This window comes from Salvia miltiorrhiza, chromosome 5 (genome assembly GCF_028751815.1).
Source record: "Salvia miltiorrhiza cultivar Shanhuang (shh) chromosome 5, IMPLAD_Smil_shh, whole genome shotgun sequence".
NCBI lineage: Eukaryota > Viridiplantae > Streptophyta > Magnoliopsida > Lamiales > Lamiaceae > Salvia > Salvia miltiorrhiza.
The window spans coordinates 20,924,056-20,946,645 of record NC_080391.1 but is presented as its reverse complement, the minus strand read 5'-3'; the positions used below and the strand labels follow the sequence as shown (position 1 = coordinate 20,946,645).

General features: G+C 35.9%; 3 protein-coding genes and 1 long non-coding RNA gene across 4 annotated transcripts; 2 read left to right on the top strand and 2 right to left on the bottom strand.

Moving 5' to 3' along the window:
- Positions 1–5,706: 5,706 nt before the first annotated feature.
- Positions 5,707–8,844, bottom strand: LOC130986661 (uncharacterized). Its single transcript, XR_009089336.1, has 3 exons — positions 8,701–8,844; positions 6,562–6,626; positions 5,707–5,966 (listed from the first exon to the last, which is right to left on the bottom strand). It is a non-coding gene; the product is annotated as an uncharacterized LOC130986661 (long non-coding RNA).
- A 1,178-nt stretch (positions 8,845–10,022) lies between these two features.
- LOC130986660 (uncharacterized protein C594.04c-like) lies at positions 10,023–12,642 on the top strand. The gene is made up of 3 exons (XM_057910127.1): positions 10,023–10,459; positions 10,526–10,789; positions 11,909–12,642. The coding sequence occupies exons 1-3, from the start codon at positions 10,226–10,228 to the stop codon at positions 12,374–12,376; spliced, it is 966 nt and encodes a 321-aa protein (XP_057766110.1). The 5' UTR covers positions 10,023–10,225; the 3' UTR covers positions 12,377–12,642.
- Positions 12,643–14,304: 1,662 nt separating this feature from the next.
- On the top strand, positions 14,305–15,804 carry LOC130986659 (uncharacterized protein C594.04c-like). The gene is made up of 3 exons (XM_057910126.1): positions 14,305–14,779; positions 14,852–15,115; positions 15,190–15,804. The coding sequence occupies exons 1-3, from the start codon at positions 14,489–14,491 to the stop codon at positions 15,643–15,645; spliced, it is 1,011 nt and encodes a 336-aa protein (XP_057766109.1). The 5' UTR covers positions 14,305–14,488; the 3' UTR covers positions 15,646–15,804.
- A 634-nt stretch (positions 15,805–16,438) lies between these two features.
- Positions 16,439–20,330, bottom strand: LOC130986658 (GDSL esterase/lipase EXL3-like). The gene is made up of 4 exons (XM_057910125.1): positions 19,806–20,330; positions 17,452–17,582; positions 16,881–17,370; positions 16,439–16,803 (listed from the first exon to the last, which is right to left on the bottom strand). The coding sequence occupies exons 1-4, from the start codon at positions 20,059–20,061 to the stop codon at positions 16,613–16,615; spliced, it is 1,068 nt and encodes a 355-aa protein (XP_057766108.1). The 5' UTR covers positions 20,062–20,330; the 3' UTR covers positions 16,439–16,612.
- Positions 20,331–22,590: the final 2,260 nt, after the last annotated feature.

The following is a 22,590-nucleotide window of genomic DNA, read 5'->3' as shown; positions in this document are numbered from 1 at the left end:
TCCTGTTAGACGGTAGTCTATTATTGACCATGATATATTCATAGGTCCCTTACTATCGGTATTGACTTAGTCCTTAGTACCTGAACTTCCCGATCTAAGATAGATTTGGATATTCCTTCGTAACTCAAATATTGACTAATAATAATGTTGTTCTTATGGATCATATGCTTTGAATCGTAAACATACTTCTCTATTTGCGACACATGGGATACATTACGCACATTCTCAAAGCTTAGCGCTAACGCCAACCAGTAAGTTATTGGGTCTATCCTTTCTACAATCTCGTATGAGCCTATAAAACGGGGTTTAGGTTTACCCTTTACACCGAATCTAACGATTCCTCTTGATGGAGAAACCTTCAGAAAAACTTTCTTTACATCCTCAAACTATAGGTCCTTTCGGCGTTTGTCAGCATATGACTTCTGTCTATCCTGGGCCTCCTTGATTCCTTTTTCTGATTTGACGGACGATCTCAATCATATCGCCATTTCATCCCAACAAAGTGGTGATCTATATTTCCCCAGGTATAACGCCTCATTTGCCAATTTATCGATAGTCAATTGATAACTGGTATTATATGTCTCACAATGAGTGGCAAAAACATGTTCTCAGCTTTCACCCCGGTTTAGCTCGGTCGTCCTCAACATACCTTATTAGTAATTTCTATGTCGTTTAAGCGGAACTATAATGACTAATATCTCTAGAGCATTCTTAAGGCAACTTAAACAGTTTGTAAGGAGACCAACCATTTCGAGCATGTAGGCAGTCTGCCTAAAACGCCGTTATAAACTTTTATTCATTCATCGAAGGAATCTCGAGTCATGTGGGCATTGACTGCCCCCTTTCGTGACAACCTTTGCTTAAGTATGATGGATTCGAAAAAAATCCATCTCGACAACGAAATTCATTGGTTCGTTAAGGGCTCAGTTTGTCCCAAACACGACATTAAGCTTGACTTTATGAGCTCTAAGACTCAAAGTAACAATATGATATGTTGTAAAACCTTCACTTGCTAGCACGCAAGACATATTTCAACAAATGAGGTTACATCTCGTTTCATGCCTCCTAACTAGAATTTTTCTAGATCTTAATACATCTTAGTACTTCTTGGTGACAGTATATGGGTGCCATGGCTTTATCTTATTCTTAAGTTCATTGTCATGGACATGCATATCTTCCCTTCAAAGAAGATAGCATTATCTGATTCTTAAGTTCCTTATTCTTCCTCGTAGCTTCTCCATCTTTTCGTCCTTCCTTTTTGCTTCTACCACCATTTTTCTCATACTGGGTATTGTCGCAATAACACTCGCTATTGTATTAGGTGGTTTAATCACTTCTATCCTCATCTTGTCAAAGTTTTTAATGAGTTCATCTTCCCTCGTGAGAAAGTATCCTAACTTAGACGAGACTTTAGGACTCAATGCATCGGCTACTACATTGGCCTTGCCTGGGTGGTAGTTAATACCACAATCATAATCCTTTACTAGTTCGAGCCATATTCTTTGTCTCATGTTCAGATCCCTTTGCTTGAAAAAAAATATTTCAAGCTTTTATGATCGGTGAATATCTCACACCTAACTCCGTATAGGTGATGTCTCCATATTTTCAGTGCATGCACCACTGCAGCTAATTCTAAATCATGGGTTGGATAATTCAGTTCATGTGGTCTAAGTTATCGCGATGTATATGCTATCACCTTTCCCTCTTGCATTAACACACAACCTAGTCCATTTTTCGACGCATCCGTGTAGATCACATATTCCCTGTCTGGTTCTGGAACTGCTAGCACTGGTGCAGTAGTTAACATGTCCTTGAGCTGCTGAAAACTTCTCTCGCACTCATCAGTCCAAGTATACTTGATTCCTTTCCCAAGTAACTGCGTCATTGGTCTTGCTATTTTTGAAAATCCTTCAATGAATCTTCGATAGTAGCCAGTTAATCCTAAGAAACTTCTTATCTCATTTGGAGTTGTTGGTGACCTCCATCCTTGTACTGCTTCAACCTTGATACCTTCTGACCTTAAGTCAAATCTCACATTTAGTGAATTTGATATAAAGACATTCACCCCTTAGTGTTTGCAACGCGATTCTCAATGTTTCTTATATTCTTCTTAATCTTGGAGTAGATAAGGATATCGTCTTTGAATACCAAGATGGACTTATCCAAGTAAGGATAGAATGCTCTGTTCATGAGGTCCATGAACACCACTGGCGCGTTTATTAATCCGAACGGCACAACTACGTATTCGTAGTGATCATATCTTATTCGGAAAGCCGTTTTGGGTATATCTTCATGTCTAACTTTTAACTGATGATACCCAAACTTCAAATCGATCTTAAAGATTACACTCACGCCTTTGAGTTGGTCGAATAAATAATCCTCAAGGTGCCTTCCTTCTTCTTGACAAATAACACAGGCGCTTTCCATGGGATACACTAGGTTTGATAAAACCTAGGTCCAATAATTCCTGTAATTGGATCTTTAGCTCCTCCAATTCCCTTGGAGCCATCCTATAAGGTGCCTTGGATACCGGTGCTGATCCTGGTTCAAAATCGATGGTAAATTCTACTTGTCTATCGAGTGGCAGCCCTGGTAAATTTTTTGAAAAATATCTCAGAATTCCCGTACAATCTCTACGTCTTCAATTATCCCTTTGGTCTCAACTCCTCCGATCAGGTATACCAGGAAAGCTTGGCAGTCTATCTTGTTCATCATCTTCCTCGCTTGTAAGGCTGAAATAATTGGTATCCTGTTCCCCAGGTTTATCTCAAAGCATCCATCCCCGAAAAGTTAAAAGCAATCTTCCGCTCCTTGCATAAAACTGTGGCGTAGTTCTTAGCTAACCAGTCAATCCCTAGGATTACATCAATGTCCTATATTGTATAAACTGCAAGTTGTTTACTATGACCTTAAATGATCCTATGTTTACCTCTTGGTTTGAGTAAGCATGTGTTTCTATCGTCGCCCCTCCTATGGGTAAAGAATTTCTCATGTCCAGATTAGCCCTTTTCAGGTATGAGTTTTAGGGTATTTGCACATGCACTTGCAGAGAAAGAATGCGAGGCACCCGTATCGAACAGAAGTATAACAGGTGTGTTGAGTAGCGTGCCCATACTTATTAGGTTTCCTTGTTTGCTTCCTTATTTATTCTTGTGCGGGGCATAGGTTCTAACTTAAGGGGGTTGTGGTGGATAGAGTAGTTGTTGGCCTAGAATGACCCTAAATGGTTGTGCTTGACCCGGTTGATTTGATCTTCACATCCCTCCTTGTGGCCTCGCTTGGAAATCTTTAGCAAAATGGCCCTTCTGACCATATTTAAAACATGTATTACTATCATCCAAACATATATCATAATATGACTTGGAAAACTTCGGCCATGGAGGTACCCCAGGCTGGCCCTACTTATCCTTAGCAGGTCCTATGTTTGTTTGATGTCCTTGTCCTTGCCTTTGGGCACTATGTTTCCTACCAAGGCCTCTTGCCATTTCGACTATCATAGTAGTCTTGCCTTCGTCCTTGATCATTTGCTTCCTGAGTTGAGTTTGGGTCGGGCAAATCTCGGGCCTACTACCTCGGCGTCCAGAGCTTGGCTGAACAATTCAGAGTTCATAAACTCAGTATAATTGTCGAGTACCTTAGGCCGGAGTGAAACTTGTCTATCATCTTTTCTTCTATGTCCACCTACTGTGGGGCCTAACGGACATGCTGCAGAAAATATGGTCATACTTGGTCATATCCCATCTTGTTTTGCTTTGGATTAAACACTTCTTTTCCTTTCCTCTTATAACGGCTATTAGAAATATAATTGTCATATACCCCCGTCTGAAAATCTTCTAAGACAAGTCTGACAGCTCTTCTTGAGTCATCGCTTTTCTTTTGGCCTTCAACCAAAATCTGCAAATTCAGTCAATTGGAATGCAACACAGAAAGTCGTTCATGTACGCAAACACTATATTACGGTCTCAATTTGGATTCTGAATTTCTATCATAATGAATGGTCGATAATATTCATAGGACAAAGACTAATCTCAACTAATTTAAACACAATGAGAGACAACTATACAAAGCTATAGTTTGGGTGGTATACTAGGTCAGTAGACTAATACTTCTTAGTCTTATCGATAAAGGGAATCTACTATGACAACTCACGAGTTGCAAGGCTCAAAATCAACACAACATCAAAGCAAGGTGTTGTAGAAATTGTTCAAGAGATTCAAAAGAATGACCAGAGGGTATGAAATGATTAACTACAAGGTCGAACAAAATGACCTCGAGTAAGAACCCGTCTGGCTTTTCAACCGAAAGTTGAAACATATAGGTTTTCAACCCAAAAGACGTCTACTGAGATTTGGATCATGTGGACTGGCCAGGTCCAACATCATCACTTCCCAGTCACACGGGAAACATTGTCCCGAACTTGAGAAGTCGTGGACATACTATACATAACGAAACTTGAGTTCGTAGTGGCAGCTTAAAGCTCAAACTTAAGGTTCTAGTCCTATTGAACTAGACTCTTATTCCCCAAGGTCTACATACAGACAGTCGAACCATATTTTCTTATATAACTTGTAGTCCCAAAGACATGGGCAACAGTCCAAAGGCGTGTATACTGAGCTATAACAATTCTTATGTCGTCATCAAAAGCTATACTAAAATCCCGATATGCCCGGGTAGTCTCTGCTGGGTCAAACGCGGAGCTTTCCTAACTATCGGAATATGCCTGGACGTAACCCTCTTTAATAGATAAGGGAAAGTGTGAGTCTTCTTATACGTAAGTAGACGTAAAACTCTTAAATGTACAAGGTTATGAACATATTATGCATAACAAAACATAAGTTTCATTAAGACAACTAAACTTATTTTAAGGTCTTCTATTCTAGTGGACTCGGATCCCATTTCCCATGTATGTCACAAATATATATATAACCCGCAAACAATCAAATCACGCCCTTTTTATAATCTATCGTGTAACATAAGTCGATTCGATGTTCCATCGTGTGTAAACATTCGAACGTAGAGACTTATGCTTAAACCCTTGATGCAATGTTTGCCTTGAATTCATCTTGTATCATCATTCCGTGCTTTTCCTTCAACGCGTACATGTCTTTTCATTCCATTTTGTAATTCAAAAGAACCATTGTTTTCTTGTGGAAGCTGAAATGCTCTAAGTTCTCTATCATTCTTCTAAATCATCACTTCAAGAATCTAGATTGTAGAGATATCCTACTAATCCAGCAGTCTATGTTCTTTTAGAATCGTGATCATGCAACTTATAGCAATCTATGTTTTCTGGGGAAAGCATGTGTCAATTCTCTATCATTCTTCTTATTATATCATCATAACTGCAATGATATGCCATGAAAGGCAAAACATTCAACATTTCATCATAGCATGCTCTTTACATAAACATCTTCATGAAACAGTTTAGAATAATAACATCTTTAAAACGTTGTAACTGCAGTTACCTTTTTCCTTGATTGAGCACGATGCAATGGAGTGTTGAGCGGTGTCGTATTAACCCACGTATGTCTAGTGAATCAAACTAGACTTGGCTTTTTAGAATAAGGTTTCTAGTGCCAGAGCAAACGAACTGCTCTGATACCACTCTGTCACAGCCCACTATCCCAATGACGGGTTAACCGGGGTTATGACTTGGGATGAACAATAAGAAACGGAAATTAAAGGGGATTTACTAAGTAACCAACATTAATAACAAACTAGTGGTATATATATATATAACCACTTGGGTAATTCACAAACGAGTCTGCCATAACGACTAGACCCCAACTGAAAGTTAATTAAAATGAAGTAGTAATAAGTTCAAGTAGAAATGATAAATAAGTCAGAGTGTTTGCAGCGGAAAAACGTGTGAGTTATGCATATGGAGATGCATACTCAAGGTTTCATTACATAAACATCAAAAGGGAAATCCGCTCAACACCGATCCATTCCATCGCCTGCTCAACCTGCACATTTAGAAATACATGCAGGGCTGAGTATAAAAATACTCAGTGACATAAGCCGAAAATACAACATGCATACATATATAAATTGAACTGCCAACAGTAACACACAGGGGTTTTCTTGAATGACCTGCGCTTACTAAAACATTTCATTCATTTTCATAAAGGTGGATGCGCATCCCATTTTCAGTCTATATGATCCATATCTGTCCTTTCTGTCACGCGCCGGGAAGGAGGCCTCCTTACCACGGACGCCAAGACCGGTCGCAAGCGACTCGCGGTCTCCATGAGTGTACACGTTAACCCTAGCTAGCGACCTTTGTCTAGCATAGGATCCCAATTGGATTTCCTTTAAAGTTGGCGAACCAACACAGATAGGATACATATAAAAACATAAACATTTTTGGCAGTCAATCATTTCATAAACATTTCATTTCATTTCATGAACATTTCATTTTCATTTCATAAGAGTCATTTATCATTTGGGCATAATAATAAACTGAAATTAACAGTTAAAATCATCTCATGCATATATTCGTATAAGAGGCCTACGACACGCAGGGGATCTCTATATACGTATAGTAAAAGTAATGCCCACCTCAATTGTTCTTAAAGCTGGCGTGGAGTCGTTTCTTCTTCGGCTTCACTTTCTGTCGCCCGGACCTTCATTGATGAAGAGTCGATAAGTTCGTGAAGAAATTGTCATAAGACAAAGTCTAATTCTACGTGCCTAGGGTATCTTTTAATGTTTTAGGGTTCTAGCATCCATAATTCATTACATTAAAGACAGTCAAAAATCAATCATACCTCGTCTAATCTCATTCAAACACATAGGCAACACAAACACATAAGGCACATAAGAATCACAATCAAACATCATCAAAACATGCTCTGTTTTTACACTGACTCAACTTCAAAATTTAATCTGTTCTGACTCCGACATCTCCTGGACTCGAGACTCATACCGAAAGAAAGATCTTCGAGTCTAGTTTCATATAAAAAAAAAGTAGAGTCGAAAACTCCAAGTGGTTTGAGAGATATGACGTTTTTACCACGATCTACCATGTTCGGCAGTTTTGAACAATCGAAAACTTGGATTTTTGAAAAATAGTAAACGTTGTCAAACTGGGCTCAACTTTGGTGGATATCTAGTTAACACAATAAGGTTAATACCATAAAAATTTGGAAATCTAGATCACACAGGAAGCTACTGAAATGAATGACTCTTTCCTCTGTTCTCTGAAATTCTCGGTAGTAATGTGCAGTTTAGGTTTTGCATTTTAAAGAAGTATCAAACGAAGTTGGAATGGCTTGAAATTTTACCAGGGTACTCAAGACTCATGTAGGGACTTGCTATAAAATTGTCAAATCTATTAGACATCGACAAACCGTCGATCACAGTAGGTCAGTAGGCCTACGAAATTCATATTTATAAGTCCTTAAAAAAATAATTTATATAAATCAAGAAATAAGAGTTTAATCCCAAAAATATTCATTAAAAGTCCATCATAATTTAAATAAAAGAACGGACCTCATTTAAAATAAATAGTCCCAAACTCGTTACGCACATATACTAAATCTTTCATGAAACATCCTTTAAAATGAACTTTGATACATAGAAAATAATTCAACAACTTGAGCTCTTAAGAGGTTGTTTTGCAACAGACATCAAATCTGCCTCGGATCTCCAAATGAGGCTCCAAAAGAAATTCTGGAAACTAGACATTTCAAGGATCATTCTCCAATTTGAATCGAATGAAAAAAAATTCAAACGAGCAAGATATGCCCTCTCAAAGATGGGTATTTAACAAGCAAAAATCTGAAAATTTCAGATTTCCAGATTACAACCAAGTCAGTGGGCTTTCTTTAAAAATTCATATCTCCCTTTACAAAACTCCACTGGGAACCCCAAGGGTCAATCTGGAAACTAGGGAGAGATCATAACACTCTACAGTTGGATTTACTCCAAGAACATTCATGGTTTAGAAGATATGACTGTCTAAAGTTCAGTGCACAAAAAGAGTTCAAGTTTGGCAGATTTAGAACATAAATCAGAAAAACCACTTTAGGCTTCACCAAAAATTCTAAAACTGAACAAGTAAGTTCCCAACATGTCAGTGAATATTCAGTAGAAAGATAGGCTTGAGAATCAAAGATTTAAGTCGGCCTTTGCCACCTAAAAGTCGTAGGTTTGTAAAATCTACTGGATGGTACAAGGAATAAGAACTAGATTTCAAGAATTTATACCGGTTGTTTCCCTTACTCAAAAATGGTGAGACCGATGTCAAAAGAAAGATACGGGAGTCTAGAGTGACATATTCAAGTTTCAAAGGTTTTCACCGATTGAAACTTTACTTATGGCCTCCCAAAGATTGTTTACCAAAAATGTATTCCAGATAGGCAGTGATGTTTACAAATTCATAAATAAATCATAAGAGCTCCAAACCTTCTGAAATTTTACCAAAGTTTAGAAAACATATGAAATATGATACACAATTAATTTGGGAATTTTTGGGAACCGTTTGGATGGATGGAATCGCCTTGCAAAACACTGCCGAGCAGTGTGCTTATGGCAGATTCGCTGCCTTACCTCATGCACGGTTTTTCACCCAATAAACTCTACCAAAATAATCATCCAAAATCATAAAACATATCCTCACATAATATAGCACACAAATGTGTAAAAATCCATGGCCATAAAGCATTTTCAGTTGAGAAAAAGCAAAGAAAAACTCACCCTCGAAGCACAACCTTCACTCTATAGTTTTCCCACACTCTCCCTTGCTTTGCTACTTCTCTTGGGGCTTCAAAGGCTTCTATGGAGTGTGATAATGGTGGGAGAAAAGTTGTGAGAGTGGGAGAAAGATTGTAGTGGTGGGGGAAAAGGAGTAGTGTGGTGGAAAGGTAGGAGTAGTGGTAGGGAAAAAGATTAGTGGTAGGGAAAAGAAAATATTAGTGGTGGTAGGGAAAAAGATTAGTGGTAGGGAAAAGAAAATATTAGTGGAGGATAATGGGGTGTTACATTAAGTAAATATAAAAATGTGGTGTAGTAATAACCCATGTGTAAAAAAAAATATATATATATGTAAGACTAATCATCAATTGATAAAATGCTAGAGCATAAAACTCTTGTGATCAAAATTAGAATAAATAGCACTAACATTAGTGCTCTCTCTCAATTTATAAATACATCATAGGAAAATAATTTGAGAAAAATATTGATGGAAAATTTTTATAACTCATCATTCCTAAAGTTCTCGGTAAAAATAAATAAATACATAATTTTTTTTTTCGATTTGAAAACTCAAAATAAATCTTTGAGCTCCATCATTCTCTTAATGGACTCAAAATATATTTTGAGTGCATCATCCGTTGAAATAAAAATAAAAATAAATTATCACGTATGTAATCATCAAATTCACATAAGTCCGTATTTTATTAATGGATGCTGAACCCTAATTACCATAAGAAATCCTTAAATCAATAATTAAAAGTCTATAATCCTTAATAAAAAGTCGGGGCATTACAATTAGACACCTCTTGTAATTAAATAAAAAAATATTTCCTCCGTCCCACTGTATCTGAGACTCTTTCTATTTTGGACATCCCACTGTAAGTGAGACTCTTCCCTTTTTGGGTAAAAGTTTTTTCCTTTTTCACCTACACACAAAATACACTTTTTTTAATTTATGTGCCCAAAAAAGGTCTCACTTACAGTGGGACGGAGGGAGTAAATGTTATTCGATAATAACTTAAAATTATAAAGAATTAAATAAAAATATATTGAATGAGTAAAAAAGTATTACTACTATTTTTTATGGAAATAAGTTTGTATAAATGAGATATTTGAAAAGGAAAAACAAACTTCTACTCCACGCATTAGATGGGGGAGTACAAATTTTTGTCCAAAAAGGTGGCTAATGGAGTGGAGTTGACTCTCATGTGTATGACTTCAATAGTGGATCCGCCAACTTCTGATCAAAATATATATGACAACGATGATGTCAAAGCAAAAATAAAAACCATAACTAATGGAGTAACAATTTTAAAGTTTGAAGAATATGTAAATTTGGGGTGCACCCGAATTGTTTAGGGGCAGCACGAACTTTTGAGAAGAAGAGAATCTGAAATTAAAATATAGAAAGAATCGGCAAATAAATAAAAATAGTTGATGCAAGATCGAAACGAGCAGCTATAAAAAGTAGGTCGTTAACACAACCGGTGTGTGTCATTATCATCATCATCAACGATTCACCATCGCCATGTCTCTCACTAAAAACCTGCGGTGCGCGGCGCTCGCGTTTCTGGCACCTCTCCCTTCCATCCTCTTCTTCGTCTCCTTCCTCCGGCACTACGCCGCGGCGGGATCGGCGGAGTCTCTCCCCCCTCCGTGGGCGTGGTGCTATCACCACCCCATTCTGCTAGCAAATCTCCTCTTCTTCCTCAACATCAACCTTCTCTTCTGGGCTCTCGCTCTCCTCCAATCAAGCAATTGGGTTGGTTCCTCGATTCAAATTGATTTTCCACTAAATAAATTCTGATTTGTTTGAATCATGTTGCAGTTGATCGACCTGTACTGGACGGTGATACCGGTGTTGATGCTTCACTACTACAAGAAGCACCCGGCGGCGGAGTGGAACGGGTGGCGGTCGGGAATGGCGGTGGTTCTGACGTGGGTTTGGTTCGTGAGGATGACGCACAACTACTTGCGGCGGGAGAAATGGCAGTGGGGAGAGCGGGAAGACTGGAGAATCAACGACATGCGCACGCAATATGGTCAAAACTTTTGGTGGGTCTCTTTCTTCACCGTCTACATTGCTCAGCAGGTATTATTTCAAATACCGGATCCCATCATTTACAAATTTGAATCTGCATATATTAGTTTCTTGAATATGGTAGCAAGCAATCCACACAGATACATTAATGTTTATTTTCATTTCTATATTTTCAGTCAAAGTTTTCGTAAATTTTAAATTTCTTTTATATTTTTTCTTAGAGTCAAAGTTTTTGTAGGGTTATTTCTTGTTATTTTCATTTCTTAAGTCTAAGAGGTGACTTTAGGGATCATTTTTTGTTGATTATATAATTAAGTTCTTTTTTTTTCTTAATGAAATGTAATTCCGATATAAAATTAATTACTTTTTTTTTCCTTATCGAAATTATGTTTAAGTTTCTAGTCGACTTATACTTTAGTGCTCTTTCTTTCCCTTGCTTTAAATTCTATAAGGTAAATTTATTATATTACTATTATATTCTTATTATATTCTTAAGAGTTAATGGGCTCAATTAGCACTTCTTGGATAAGAAAAAGAAAAAATGTCCACCCAAATAAAAATATGGAAAAACTAGCCTTTTTTAATGTAAATGTACAATTATACCCTTAATACTGTTACACACTTTTTCGGAAAATTGTGTAATAACGTAAAAGTGTGTAATTGCAAAAAAGTGTGTAACAGTGTAAAATACACTGTTACACACTTTTTCAAAAATCGTGTAATAGTGTATTTTACAATGTTACACACTTTTTCTCAAAAATGTGTAATTACGTAAAAGTGTGTGATTGCGAAAAAGTGTGTAACAGTGTATTTTACACTGTTACACACTTTTTCGCTTATAAAATGTGTGTAATAGAGTATTTTATACTGTTACACACTAAAAGGGTATTTCAGTCAAAAATGCTATTATTTCCATATTTTTATTTGTATGGCTAGAATTTCCTATAACTAAAAGGTTTTGGCTAGAGTAGGGTGCTGCCTCTATTCTTAATATAAAAGCTAAACTAGTGTTAACATATAAAACCTTTATCAAGTTTTAATTTGAGTTTATATATATTACTATTAGTTGATCTCCCAAATGAAAACTTATAACTCCATTACCGCATAAACTGATATTTAGGTTGGAGATGTATTAATTTAATTGGTGACAAACTATGTTATGGTGGCAAGGCGTTTCTGATGGCAATATGCATGCCATTCTACGTGATCCACTCAAACCAAAAGCAACTGAGTATTTGGGACGCAGTCGCGGCGGCGGCGTGCATGGCCGGAGTTACAATTGCATATTTCGCCGACACACAGCTCCACAACTTCGTCGGTCGAAACGAGAGGCTGAAGAAGGGCGGCGAAGCAGTGGTGCCCGTTCTCGATGAAGGGCTGTGGCGCTACTCCCGCCACCCCAACTACTTCGGCGAGCAGTTGTGGTGGTCGGGAGTGGCCATTTTCGCTTGGAATTTGGATTATAGTTGGTGGTTCATTGGGCCGTTGGTGAATAGCGTGTGCTTGGGCATCGTCACCCTTCTCGTTGAGGAGCGGATGTCGAAGCAGGACTATAGGGCCAAAGCCTACAAGGAGTATCAGAAAACGACGTCGTTTTGGGTACCGTGGTTCAACACATCCGGCTATAAGGAGACATGATCAACGCCTCTCGTCTCTCGTGTCCCTTGGCACAATCAATGTTCATATTTGCTCTCGCATGATTTTCTCTTATGCTTTCAAGATTGATTAAGTGTTTCGTTCGTATTGGGGTGGAATGAATGTGTTGTGGTTCAGGTGTTTCTTCCTAAATATTACAATGATGTATAAAGATGTTGAAAACCCAACTTGATCGCCATTGATGTGAAGTAAGCTTTCCCGGCCCAAGATATTTGCGACGAAAACATGCTTGAGGAAAAAGTTTTATATATCTTCTCTTTCTGTCTCCAAATACTGTCATTAATTAGAGCTGCTGATCAAATTTTTAATATAATTTCATGATTATGTAAGCTTTTTAAATTAAAATAAGAAATAAATAACTATAAACATATCATCGCTTAAATTACTTCACAACCTCATTTAAAAAATAGTTAAACACGACTATCTAGCTCAGCATTTCTCTTATATATGTTCTTTGAGGTTGGACAAGGTGAAAATGAAAGACACTTTCATATGAATCGAGCCATAATTTCTAATTTTCGAAAGTAGAGTAAAGAACTGTGACCATAAATTTGTTGAATTTGAATTTCAGTTTCTCATTATCATATATATACAATAATATAGAATTAAAATATATTTTAAATTTATAACACACCACGATAAATAATGGTCAAATGCAGGAGTAACATATATAATAAACAAAGCTCATCAAATGAAGACCTAATTTTATACATATTACCTTTTGCACAAATACTACTGCAACCGATTTCCAGAATGACACTACTTTATTCGGAAAATGTACACTTGAACATTTTCGAATGACACTACTTCAACATATAAATGACATGCAATTGAAGATCTTCAAATATCATTTGTATGTTGAAGTAGTGTCATTCAGAAATCAGTTGCACGGTGTAACCTGTTGCACAGGAGAGTGCCTCTAGCTTTTCTTATCAAGTTTTTCATATTTGGAGAATAAAAACATTCCGCTTTTGTATACAAAAATGCAAATTTAATTTGTTGCTCAATACTTGACATGCATGCCATCGAAAATTAGCTTTAAATATTGGTGTACTGGATAATTTACTAGGAAATTTAATATATCAATAACAGGAAAAACCAAATTAACTCAATACTACTCCACAAAAAAATATAATTTTTTCAAATTAATAAATAAGAAAAGACATTTATAGAGGAGTGAGCTAAAATAAAACCACATCTTAAAATATAAAATATGAACAATTTTCAACCCTTGAATTATCAATATCTATGGTTGATTCATCACTCTGTTGGATGAATTCATGGTCTTGATTTTGAATCTCATAGGCAACTAAAATTATATTTTTCGTAATTCAGACATTTACACAACAAAATCATACGTGTTTTACATAATTCATATATTTACATACGATTTTTCTAACATTAAATCTCAACTGTTAGATTATGGGTAGATCAATAATGTAAATCTATTCATATTTTATACTCTAAAAGTTATTTTTAGCCTAGCCCCCCCCCCCACACATATATATAGGAAGTGGATCAAGTAAATCTCACCCCTTATCATATACTCCCTCCGTCCCAACTTTTAGTATCCAACTTTCATTTTTTGGTCGTCCCACATTTTGGTATCCACTTCTATTTTTAGTAAAAGTAGGTGGGGCCCTTACTCCACTTTAATTATTTTAACTCTCACATAAAATGTGGAACCCTTATTCCACTCACAACACATCAATCACTTTATTAAAATTTGTGCCGTTCTCAACTGGATACCAAAAGCCGGGACAAAGGGAGTATAAATTTAAATATGAATCACACAATGTGTATATGTAGCGCAGTAGGAGCTTAACATGTGAAGTACAGAATTACATTTAAATGTCACATAGACAAGCCTAATCATTAAATTATAACATTTCATGCCACACCTTCAATTTCAACATCATACCCAACTTTTAACTCATGAACGCGCCAAAAAAGGAAGCAAAAAAAAATCTCTACGTTTCAAAATTCAAAAAGTTTTTGCAAAAAAGTAAGTAAAACAAGAAAAAAGAGAAAAACATTGGCCCCATAATCAATTACTATCAATCAAAACAATCATGCCACCGTGCTCCAACAAAGATGATTAATTCTCCGCCTACAAAACCAGACCTCATAGCTCAGCATTTGTGTATCACCACCATTGCCATGGGCAGCAAAAATCTCCGCAACGCAGCGGTGGCGCTTCTCGCTCCTCTCCCTTCCATCATTTTCTATCTGACCTTCCTCCGCCGTCACTCCGCCACAGACGACCCTCTCTCTCCTCTCTGGGCATGGTGCTACAACCACCCTCTTCTGCTGGCCAACATCCTCTTCTTCCTCAACGTCGACTTACTTTTCTGGCTCGTCGGCCTCCTCCAATCCAGCCATTGGGTTTGCAACTCTCTCAAATCAAATGGAAACCTAGCTGATTAATTAATTAACCTCCAAGTTTGATTGTTGCAGATGATAGATTTGTACTGGATGGTGATACCTATACTACTGCTCCATTACTTCGCCACTCACCCATTAGCAGAATCCGACGCATGGAGATCGAGGCTCGTGGTCTCTCTAACGTGGGTGTGGTCGCTGAGGCTCAGCCACTGCTACTTCCGCCGCGAGAAATGGCAGTGGGGCGCTCGGGAAGATTGGAGATTCACCGACATGCGACGGCGCCACGGCCGACGCTGGTGGTGGATCTCTTTCTTCGCCATCTATCTCTCTCAACAGGTCAGCATAAGCTATACACAATATCTCTCTCTTGAATAAATTATGGCTAGCTAACTCTCTGAGAGGTGGGGCAGGTTTTTCTGATGGCGATATGCATGCCGTTCTACGCGATCCACTCCAATAAGAAGCGGCTCAACATGTGGGATTTGGCGGCGGCGGCGGCGTGCCTAGCGGGAGTGACGGTTGCGTATTTTGCTGACACGCAGATGTACGAATTCATGAGGTTGAAGGAGGAGAGGAAGGCGGTTCTAGAAGAAGGGTTGTGGCGGTATTCCCGACACCCAAACTACGTGGGCGAGCAGTTGTGGTGGTCGGGAATCGCCATTTTCGGCTGGAATTTGGAGTATGATTGGTGGTTTGTGGGGCCGTTGGCGAATGGGGTGTGCTTGGGGGTTGTGACTCGGCTCGTGGAGGAGCGGATGTTGAAGGAGCCGTATAGGGCCGCCGCCTACCGGAACTACCAGAAAACGACGCCGATTTGGCTGCCCTGCTTCAGAACATCCTTACTAGGGAAACACAAGGAAACATGAATACCATTTTCTATCACTACTGTGCTTGGTGATTGAGTGATGTCGCTTTCTATTTTTGTTTTTTGTTTTTTGTTTTTTTTAACTAAGACATACCCTAAATTGTATTGACCAAGTTTTGCACCATGGACTTAATTCAGCATGTTCTCTATGGTTTCACAATTCGTGTTTAATCATGCATTGAAAACTTTTCTAGTATACAACATATATAAGTAATCTATGTTTATTTGCGGATAGCCTATTGATAAAGTGGAAATATATATATATATAGGGACTGGTTATTATGCAAACCACACTTATCATAAAAAATGAGTCTATTGTGAATTTGCTATGAAACATTATGAATTTGCCGCGAAACTTATGAATTCGAAAAAGATGAAAACAGAGTGGTTAGTCTTGATGAAGGCGTAGTTGTGGGTTGGAAGTTGGATTGTGGGTGGAGCTTCAACGGTGCATTGGTTAGCCTGTACGATAATATATTCTCTCTGGAATTTCTCGTAGATCAGTTAGTTGCAGTGTTATTTGTCCTACTATATATAGGTTCAGCTCAAAACTCATATCTCAGAATCTTAATTATAAGGCTAACTTTAATTTAACCGAGTTATGTTGTCATATACGTATATGAGCAGTGTACTACTATCACACTCAGTCACTCACTGACCATCGTTAATTCCATTGCTAATTAAACTAACAACAGATTTCTATACAGTTTAACGATGTCGTTAACAGCGTGTTTTATGTAGTGCGTCATCAGCCCGAAAAAATTAATACTCTCTCCACTTGAAATAACTCAAAGTACAACTCAAAAGCTTAGGTTTTTGAATTGATTAAACCAGAGTTGATTTACATTATAAGAAAAAAAACTCAATGACTATCTCAATAAAGAAAAAAACATGTTGACCGAGATGCATGATTATAAATATTAAAATAACGCAACTCTCTTGTAAGCCGAGTGGAATATCAGACCTCATCATGCTAAGCTATTGATATATTTGCTTAGGATTTGATCGACAAGAACCTTGTATGCTCTCTCAGTGGGATGGTAGCTGTCCCAGAATATATATTTAGAGTCATCGTTGCATGTCCCACTGTATTTGGTACACAGTATGGCCACTTCTATATTTCCTGTCCCGCAGCACCCTTTGTCAATAACTTCAAACCCTAAAAACATCCACAAATATAATTAGAAACGTGTTTATATAAAAAGTAAAAAGCGAGAGTGATAGAAGATGGCTGACCATAATCTTGAGGGTGTAGGATGAGATTAAGAAGAGGGTCATAGATATTGACGTAAACAACTCTAGATTGAGGCAAGGTTTTGGCGAGTGAATTAAGCGTAGATGAGAGCTTGTGATTAACCAGTTGTGCGGCCTGATTTTCTTGGTCGGAACAAATCCTGGCGAGGCCACCTGCGATAGTTCGGCGAGACGGCAAACAGCCTATCGGTGGGGCACCGAACACAGCTATTCGTCTTGCTCCAAGATTGTACAATTCGTGTATGAAGGAGGAAGCCGAGGAGACCATGAGATCGGTGTAGGAAGCGATGTCGTATTGGATGCGACGAAGGCCGATGGTGAAGTAGGTGTTGGCGAGATCATCACTGCCTGCTACCACCAAGTACAAGCTGTTGCTCAAGATATACTTGCTTTTGTCTTCCCCTACTGCTGCTTTCAGCTTTCCTATGTATTCTTTGAAATACTTCAACTGATCAGACAGTGATATTGCTGACTGCACACCAAATCAAATTCATATATTGATGGCTTCATGTAGAGTAAGAGATGTATACTAATAAATCATAATTGTACGTACCACTATGTGAGCAGTTTGAGGGTCAAACCCACATCCTCCTGAAGCAAAGCTGACTCCACTTAAAAGATCTTGAATCTTCAAATTGGGATCAAGATAAGCTGGTATCAGTTCTTTCACTCCAACTTCTTCAGCTGCAATGCAAAATTCTGTTTGCTCAAAATCGGATGCATCACTCGCACAAAAATAGCAAAAAGTGCACATTCTTAAAAAATGGAGACTCTTGTGGGAGGGATGAAGCATTAAATTAAAAAAAATTTATATTAAATCAATAAAATTAACATACATTAACTAAAAATACAAAAAATGAGTATTTAAGATAAATTCAACTATCCAAATAGAAAATGTGTGAGATGCTATGTAATCACATGGATTAAGGTTGTGTCTCCAATATGAAATTGTTTCATTATCTTGATATTCGTCTCAAACTTAAAAAGAGATTTAACAAAACTTTGAATTTGGAAAAAATTTGATTTTTTCGCACAAAAAAATCTTAAGTGTTCGCAGATTTTTTTGCTTAAATTAAAGCCATATTTTTTAATTAAAATTAAAGGCATATTGAATTTGCAATTAAAGTAAAAAAGTGGGCCACTATTTTTTCATTAACTCGCAATTACTTTTACTAATTTAATGGTTAAATATGTGGGGCCACCATCTATATCATCTTAATTCTATACTCCTTAATTTATGTGCCCAAAAGAAATAGGTCATTATTTATGAAACGGAAGGAGTATAATAATTGAGTGAAGTATTGACTCAACAATTAAAGATGTTGAATATATTTCTCATTTTATTGTTGTCCTCGATAAAAATTCTTTAATTGTTTTTTTTTCACTTTAATTTTTAAGTATACAGTGACAACATGGAATACTTATGAAGTGGGACATGATAAGAAGTTATATTTCAACCTTTTATATATATATATATATATATATATATATATATATATATGGGCACGATCTGGTGCATTTATTTTATGAATCGTATGGCTGATATTGTATCTGGATGGTGATTTTTTTTGCAGGGTTCGAATTCTGGAGGGAGCAGAATATTTTAAATTTTGTTATTCATCAGTATATACTGCATTGTTCATCAGTATATACTGCCTTGTTCATCAGTATATATGTCTTATTCATAACCAATTTTTTAAATTTTGTTTTTCATCAGTATATACATCTTGTTCATTAATATTATATGTCTTATTCATTGTCCTCATGTTACACGAAAAATAGGGGATTTCATTGGAGCGCGCCCCTCTATATATATATATATATATATATATATATATATATTGTGTGTGTGTTAAATGTGATAGGTGAAAAAGTGAAAATGTGTAAAAAGAGAAAAACTTTTTCTATATAAAGAAAAATGCTCAAGTTTTTTGAGACGATTCGAAATATTGTTCAAGCTTTGCGAGACAGATAAGTATTAATTAAAATTAAAATAACCATCAAATCGATTATGACTTGTAATATCCGAAGATGGGCTGAGAGCTCCATTTTTTGGGAGGTACATGTACCATTAAATGTGCTGATTGTGATTTTACTTCTGTATCATTAATTAAGCTAATTTGCAAAACTTCAATTATGGATTAAAGTTGTCTGTTGAAGTATACAATTAAATTAATTTCGTGCAATTAATTTCCATACTATAGCTAGCTAGCTAGGCAAACAGAAAGCCTATAATAACTAATAAGACTATTAGTTAATACAGTATTTACTTTATAAAACAGAAAAGCCTATAATTAGACTATTAATTAATCTAACTCTATGAAAAAGCATCATAAAAAAAAAATTAAAGACCATTAACCACTAAAGATATATATTGCCAATTCTGATAGAATAAGATTTTCTTTTCTTTTTTTAAATAGTAATAACAATATATCTCTCACTTTGGATGTATACCAAATTAATAATGCTATTAATATTAAACACCAATCTTTTCGTACTGATTTTTGTATCGTAGAAAAAGAAAAATATCTTTATTTTGAAAAATAATTTCATTCTATCATATTTTATGAGAATGTAAACATATTTGAATTCAATAGAAAACAAACTCGTGAAGTGTCTTTAAAACTAAATTTTCAAACTGCTAAAATCTAGCTAGACAAAAGGAGAAAAAATATTAAAAAATGCAAAGTGACGAAAACACCAAAAAATGGGATACTGGATCTCAAGTGGCATCCGTTACTGCTATAGTTTTGTAAATACTAGATGCATAAAATTGGATTTTATTTATTAATCGCTTAGCAACATAAATTAACATGCATGTATGGTAAATACAATGAGATGAATGAAATATAGAATATTAATGATGCAAGTATATATGGGGTGGGGTGAGAGATAGAATAGAATTACCAATGAAATCTGCAGGCGTTTTGCCGTTGCCGAATCTGCCGGTGGGAAGGGGTTGGTTGAGATCTTTGCCGTAGGGCGGGAAATTGCACTTGACGAGCGTCTTCAACATATTGTTGTTTCCTTGATCAACGATCGAATCCCCGAACGCCATAACTGCCGGAACTGTTACGTTTGCCGGCAGCTTTACACCACAACTTACCTTTACATGCACCATTACTCCAACCCAAATCCACCACCATGAATCCTTTCTCATCATCTTCAAAACCTCTACTTTTCTTTTTTGACAACCTACCTATGTGTGTGTGTGGAGATTTATCACTCTTTACACTTGTGTAGTTTGTGTGTGTATATATATGGTTGATAAGAAGTGATAGTCATGCAATTAATTATGTAAATCAAATCCATGGAATTAAAATAATATGACCACATATTTAGCAGTATTTTTTTTGTTAGGGAATCATATATACCTTAATTATGACACAAAAATGAATTGCAAATACAGTATATTGTTGGACGACTTTCAATGCTCTTTTAAAGTCCGTGCCTTTTCCTTACCTTGATATTTATACAAATTGTATTATTGTCCGTTAAACATAGAGTAGATTCCTATCATTTTCTCATATATAGTGGTTTTTGGACATTTGAATTTTAAATCTTATAAAAAGTTATTCCATCGATGATTTTTTTTTTAAATATATATATATGGAGACATATATAATTTTAAGAATGACTAGTAATCAATAATAATTGAATTTTTGTTTTTTGAGTTATCATATATTGTCATACACCAGCGCAGGTTCAGCTTGCCCATGAAGAGAATGTGACGCATGCCTTGGAAATAATTTAGATATATACATATACTTATGTGCATATATATGATAGGCAAAAATTTATGTATATTCGAATGTACTGTGAACTCACTTTAATTAAAACTCGTCCTCAAATTAGGATTATCAATCTTCAATTAGAATTTATCAATCTCTATTTAAAATATTTAATCATAATTAGAATTAGATATATTGTACATGTGCATCTGAATGTACTGGAGTGTATATATATATATATAGGGAGAGGTTCAGGAAAGAACCATAAATAAAAGAAGACCGGAGAACCATTTTCAGCCATTCGATCATCAAGATCTACGGTGGATGCATCATCTTGTTGGATGAATGCAGATCCTGGGTTCGAATCCTGAAGGGAGCATTTTTTTTTTATTTTTTTGAGTGCATTAATTTTAACAGCGGATGCATTAATTTTTACAGTGAATGCATTAGATTTGATGGTTCTCCCGTTCTCACAAATAATGTAGTTCTCTCTAGAACCACACCCTATATATATATATATATATATATATATATATATATATATAGGGTTAGCTTATATTGAGATTTTAAATATTTTGAGATTTTGAGATAAATGAACATATCAATAAATTCTTTGAACATAACCAATATAACTCATGAACATATGAATCTATTTAATTTATTTAAAAAACACGCCACTTGTAGGGATTGAACCCCAGACCAACGCGCGTTCATAAAAATTAATTGACAAGTTCATCAAAATGTACTTATATGTTCATTTATCTCAAAATCTCAAAATATATATAAATCTCAATTGAACCAATTCCTATATATATATATATATATATATATATATAGGGAGAGGTTCAAATAAGAACCACTAATAAAATAAGAACAGAGAACCATTTTAAGCCATTCGATCATCAAGATCTACGGTGGATGCATCATCTTGGTGGATGGATGCAGGTGCTGGGTTCGAATCCTGAAGGAAGCAAAAAAATTATTTTTTTCGGATGCATTAAATTTAATAGCGGATGCATTAATTTGTATAGCAGATGCAGTAATTTTATTGGTTCTTATGTTCTCACGATAATTGTGGTTCTCACTATAACCGCACCCTATATATATATATATATGATATAACTTGGTATATTAAATATATAGTTTTTATATATGAGTATATGATCGTTACTAGTGGTACCATGGTCTTATAGCTTAATTTAATTTTCCGGCTATGTATGTATATACACACACATATATAATTGGGGGTTTAGTTTACTATTGTACATACATACATATATACAAATATATTTATCCTATATGTATATGTGTGTGTGTGGTTATATTTATTAAATGAATGGTAGAGAAGAATAAGATATTTTTTTTTATGTATACGTGTTTTCTTGGTTTCCACTGGTACACAAGTTAGGTGTATAAAATTTAATTCTGTGTGACAATTCCCGTAAGGATAGCCATTCATAAAATTATCACTATTTCACGAGAAATTTTATTTATTTGGTTTGATGATGATGACTATTATAATTATTATTATTGACAAATTTACAACAATTATTAAAAGTTGCCGGGCCGGTGTTCTCCATTCGATTAAAACATACTAGATGGAAAGCTAATGTTGTTATTAATAGACTAATTAAATGTTTTTAAAAACAATCTTAGCTAGGATGAACTTTCGAAGGTCTTCTTCAAATTCCATGAGTTGGTAATCATTAATAAGTGCTCGTTTGGTTCAAGTAGAGGAATGGAAAGGGAATAGAATCAAATAAAGGAGTGGAATGATAACAATAACCATTACTTTTATTGAGTGTTTGGTTCAACAATGTAAATGAATCATTAGTAAGGGATTCCCTTTCTTTTGTTTCCCCTCTATTTTGAGGGGTAACAAATTGGGTGATTGGGTTACCCTCAAGTAAGGGTAATGATTATCTCATTACCCAAACCAAACAACAAGTAATGGATTCAAT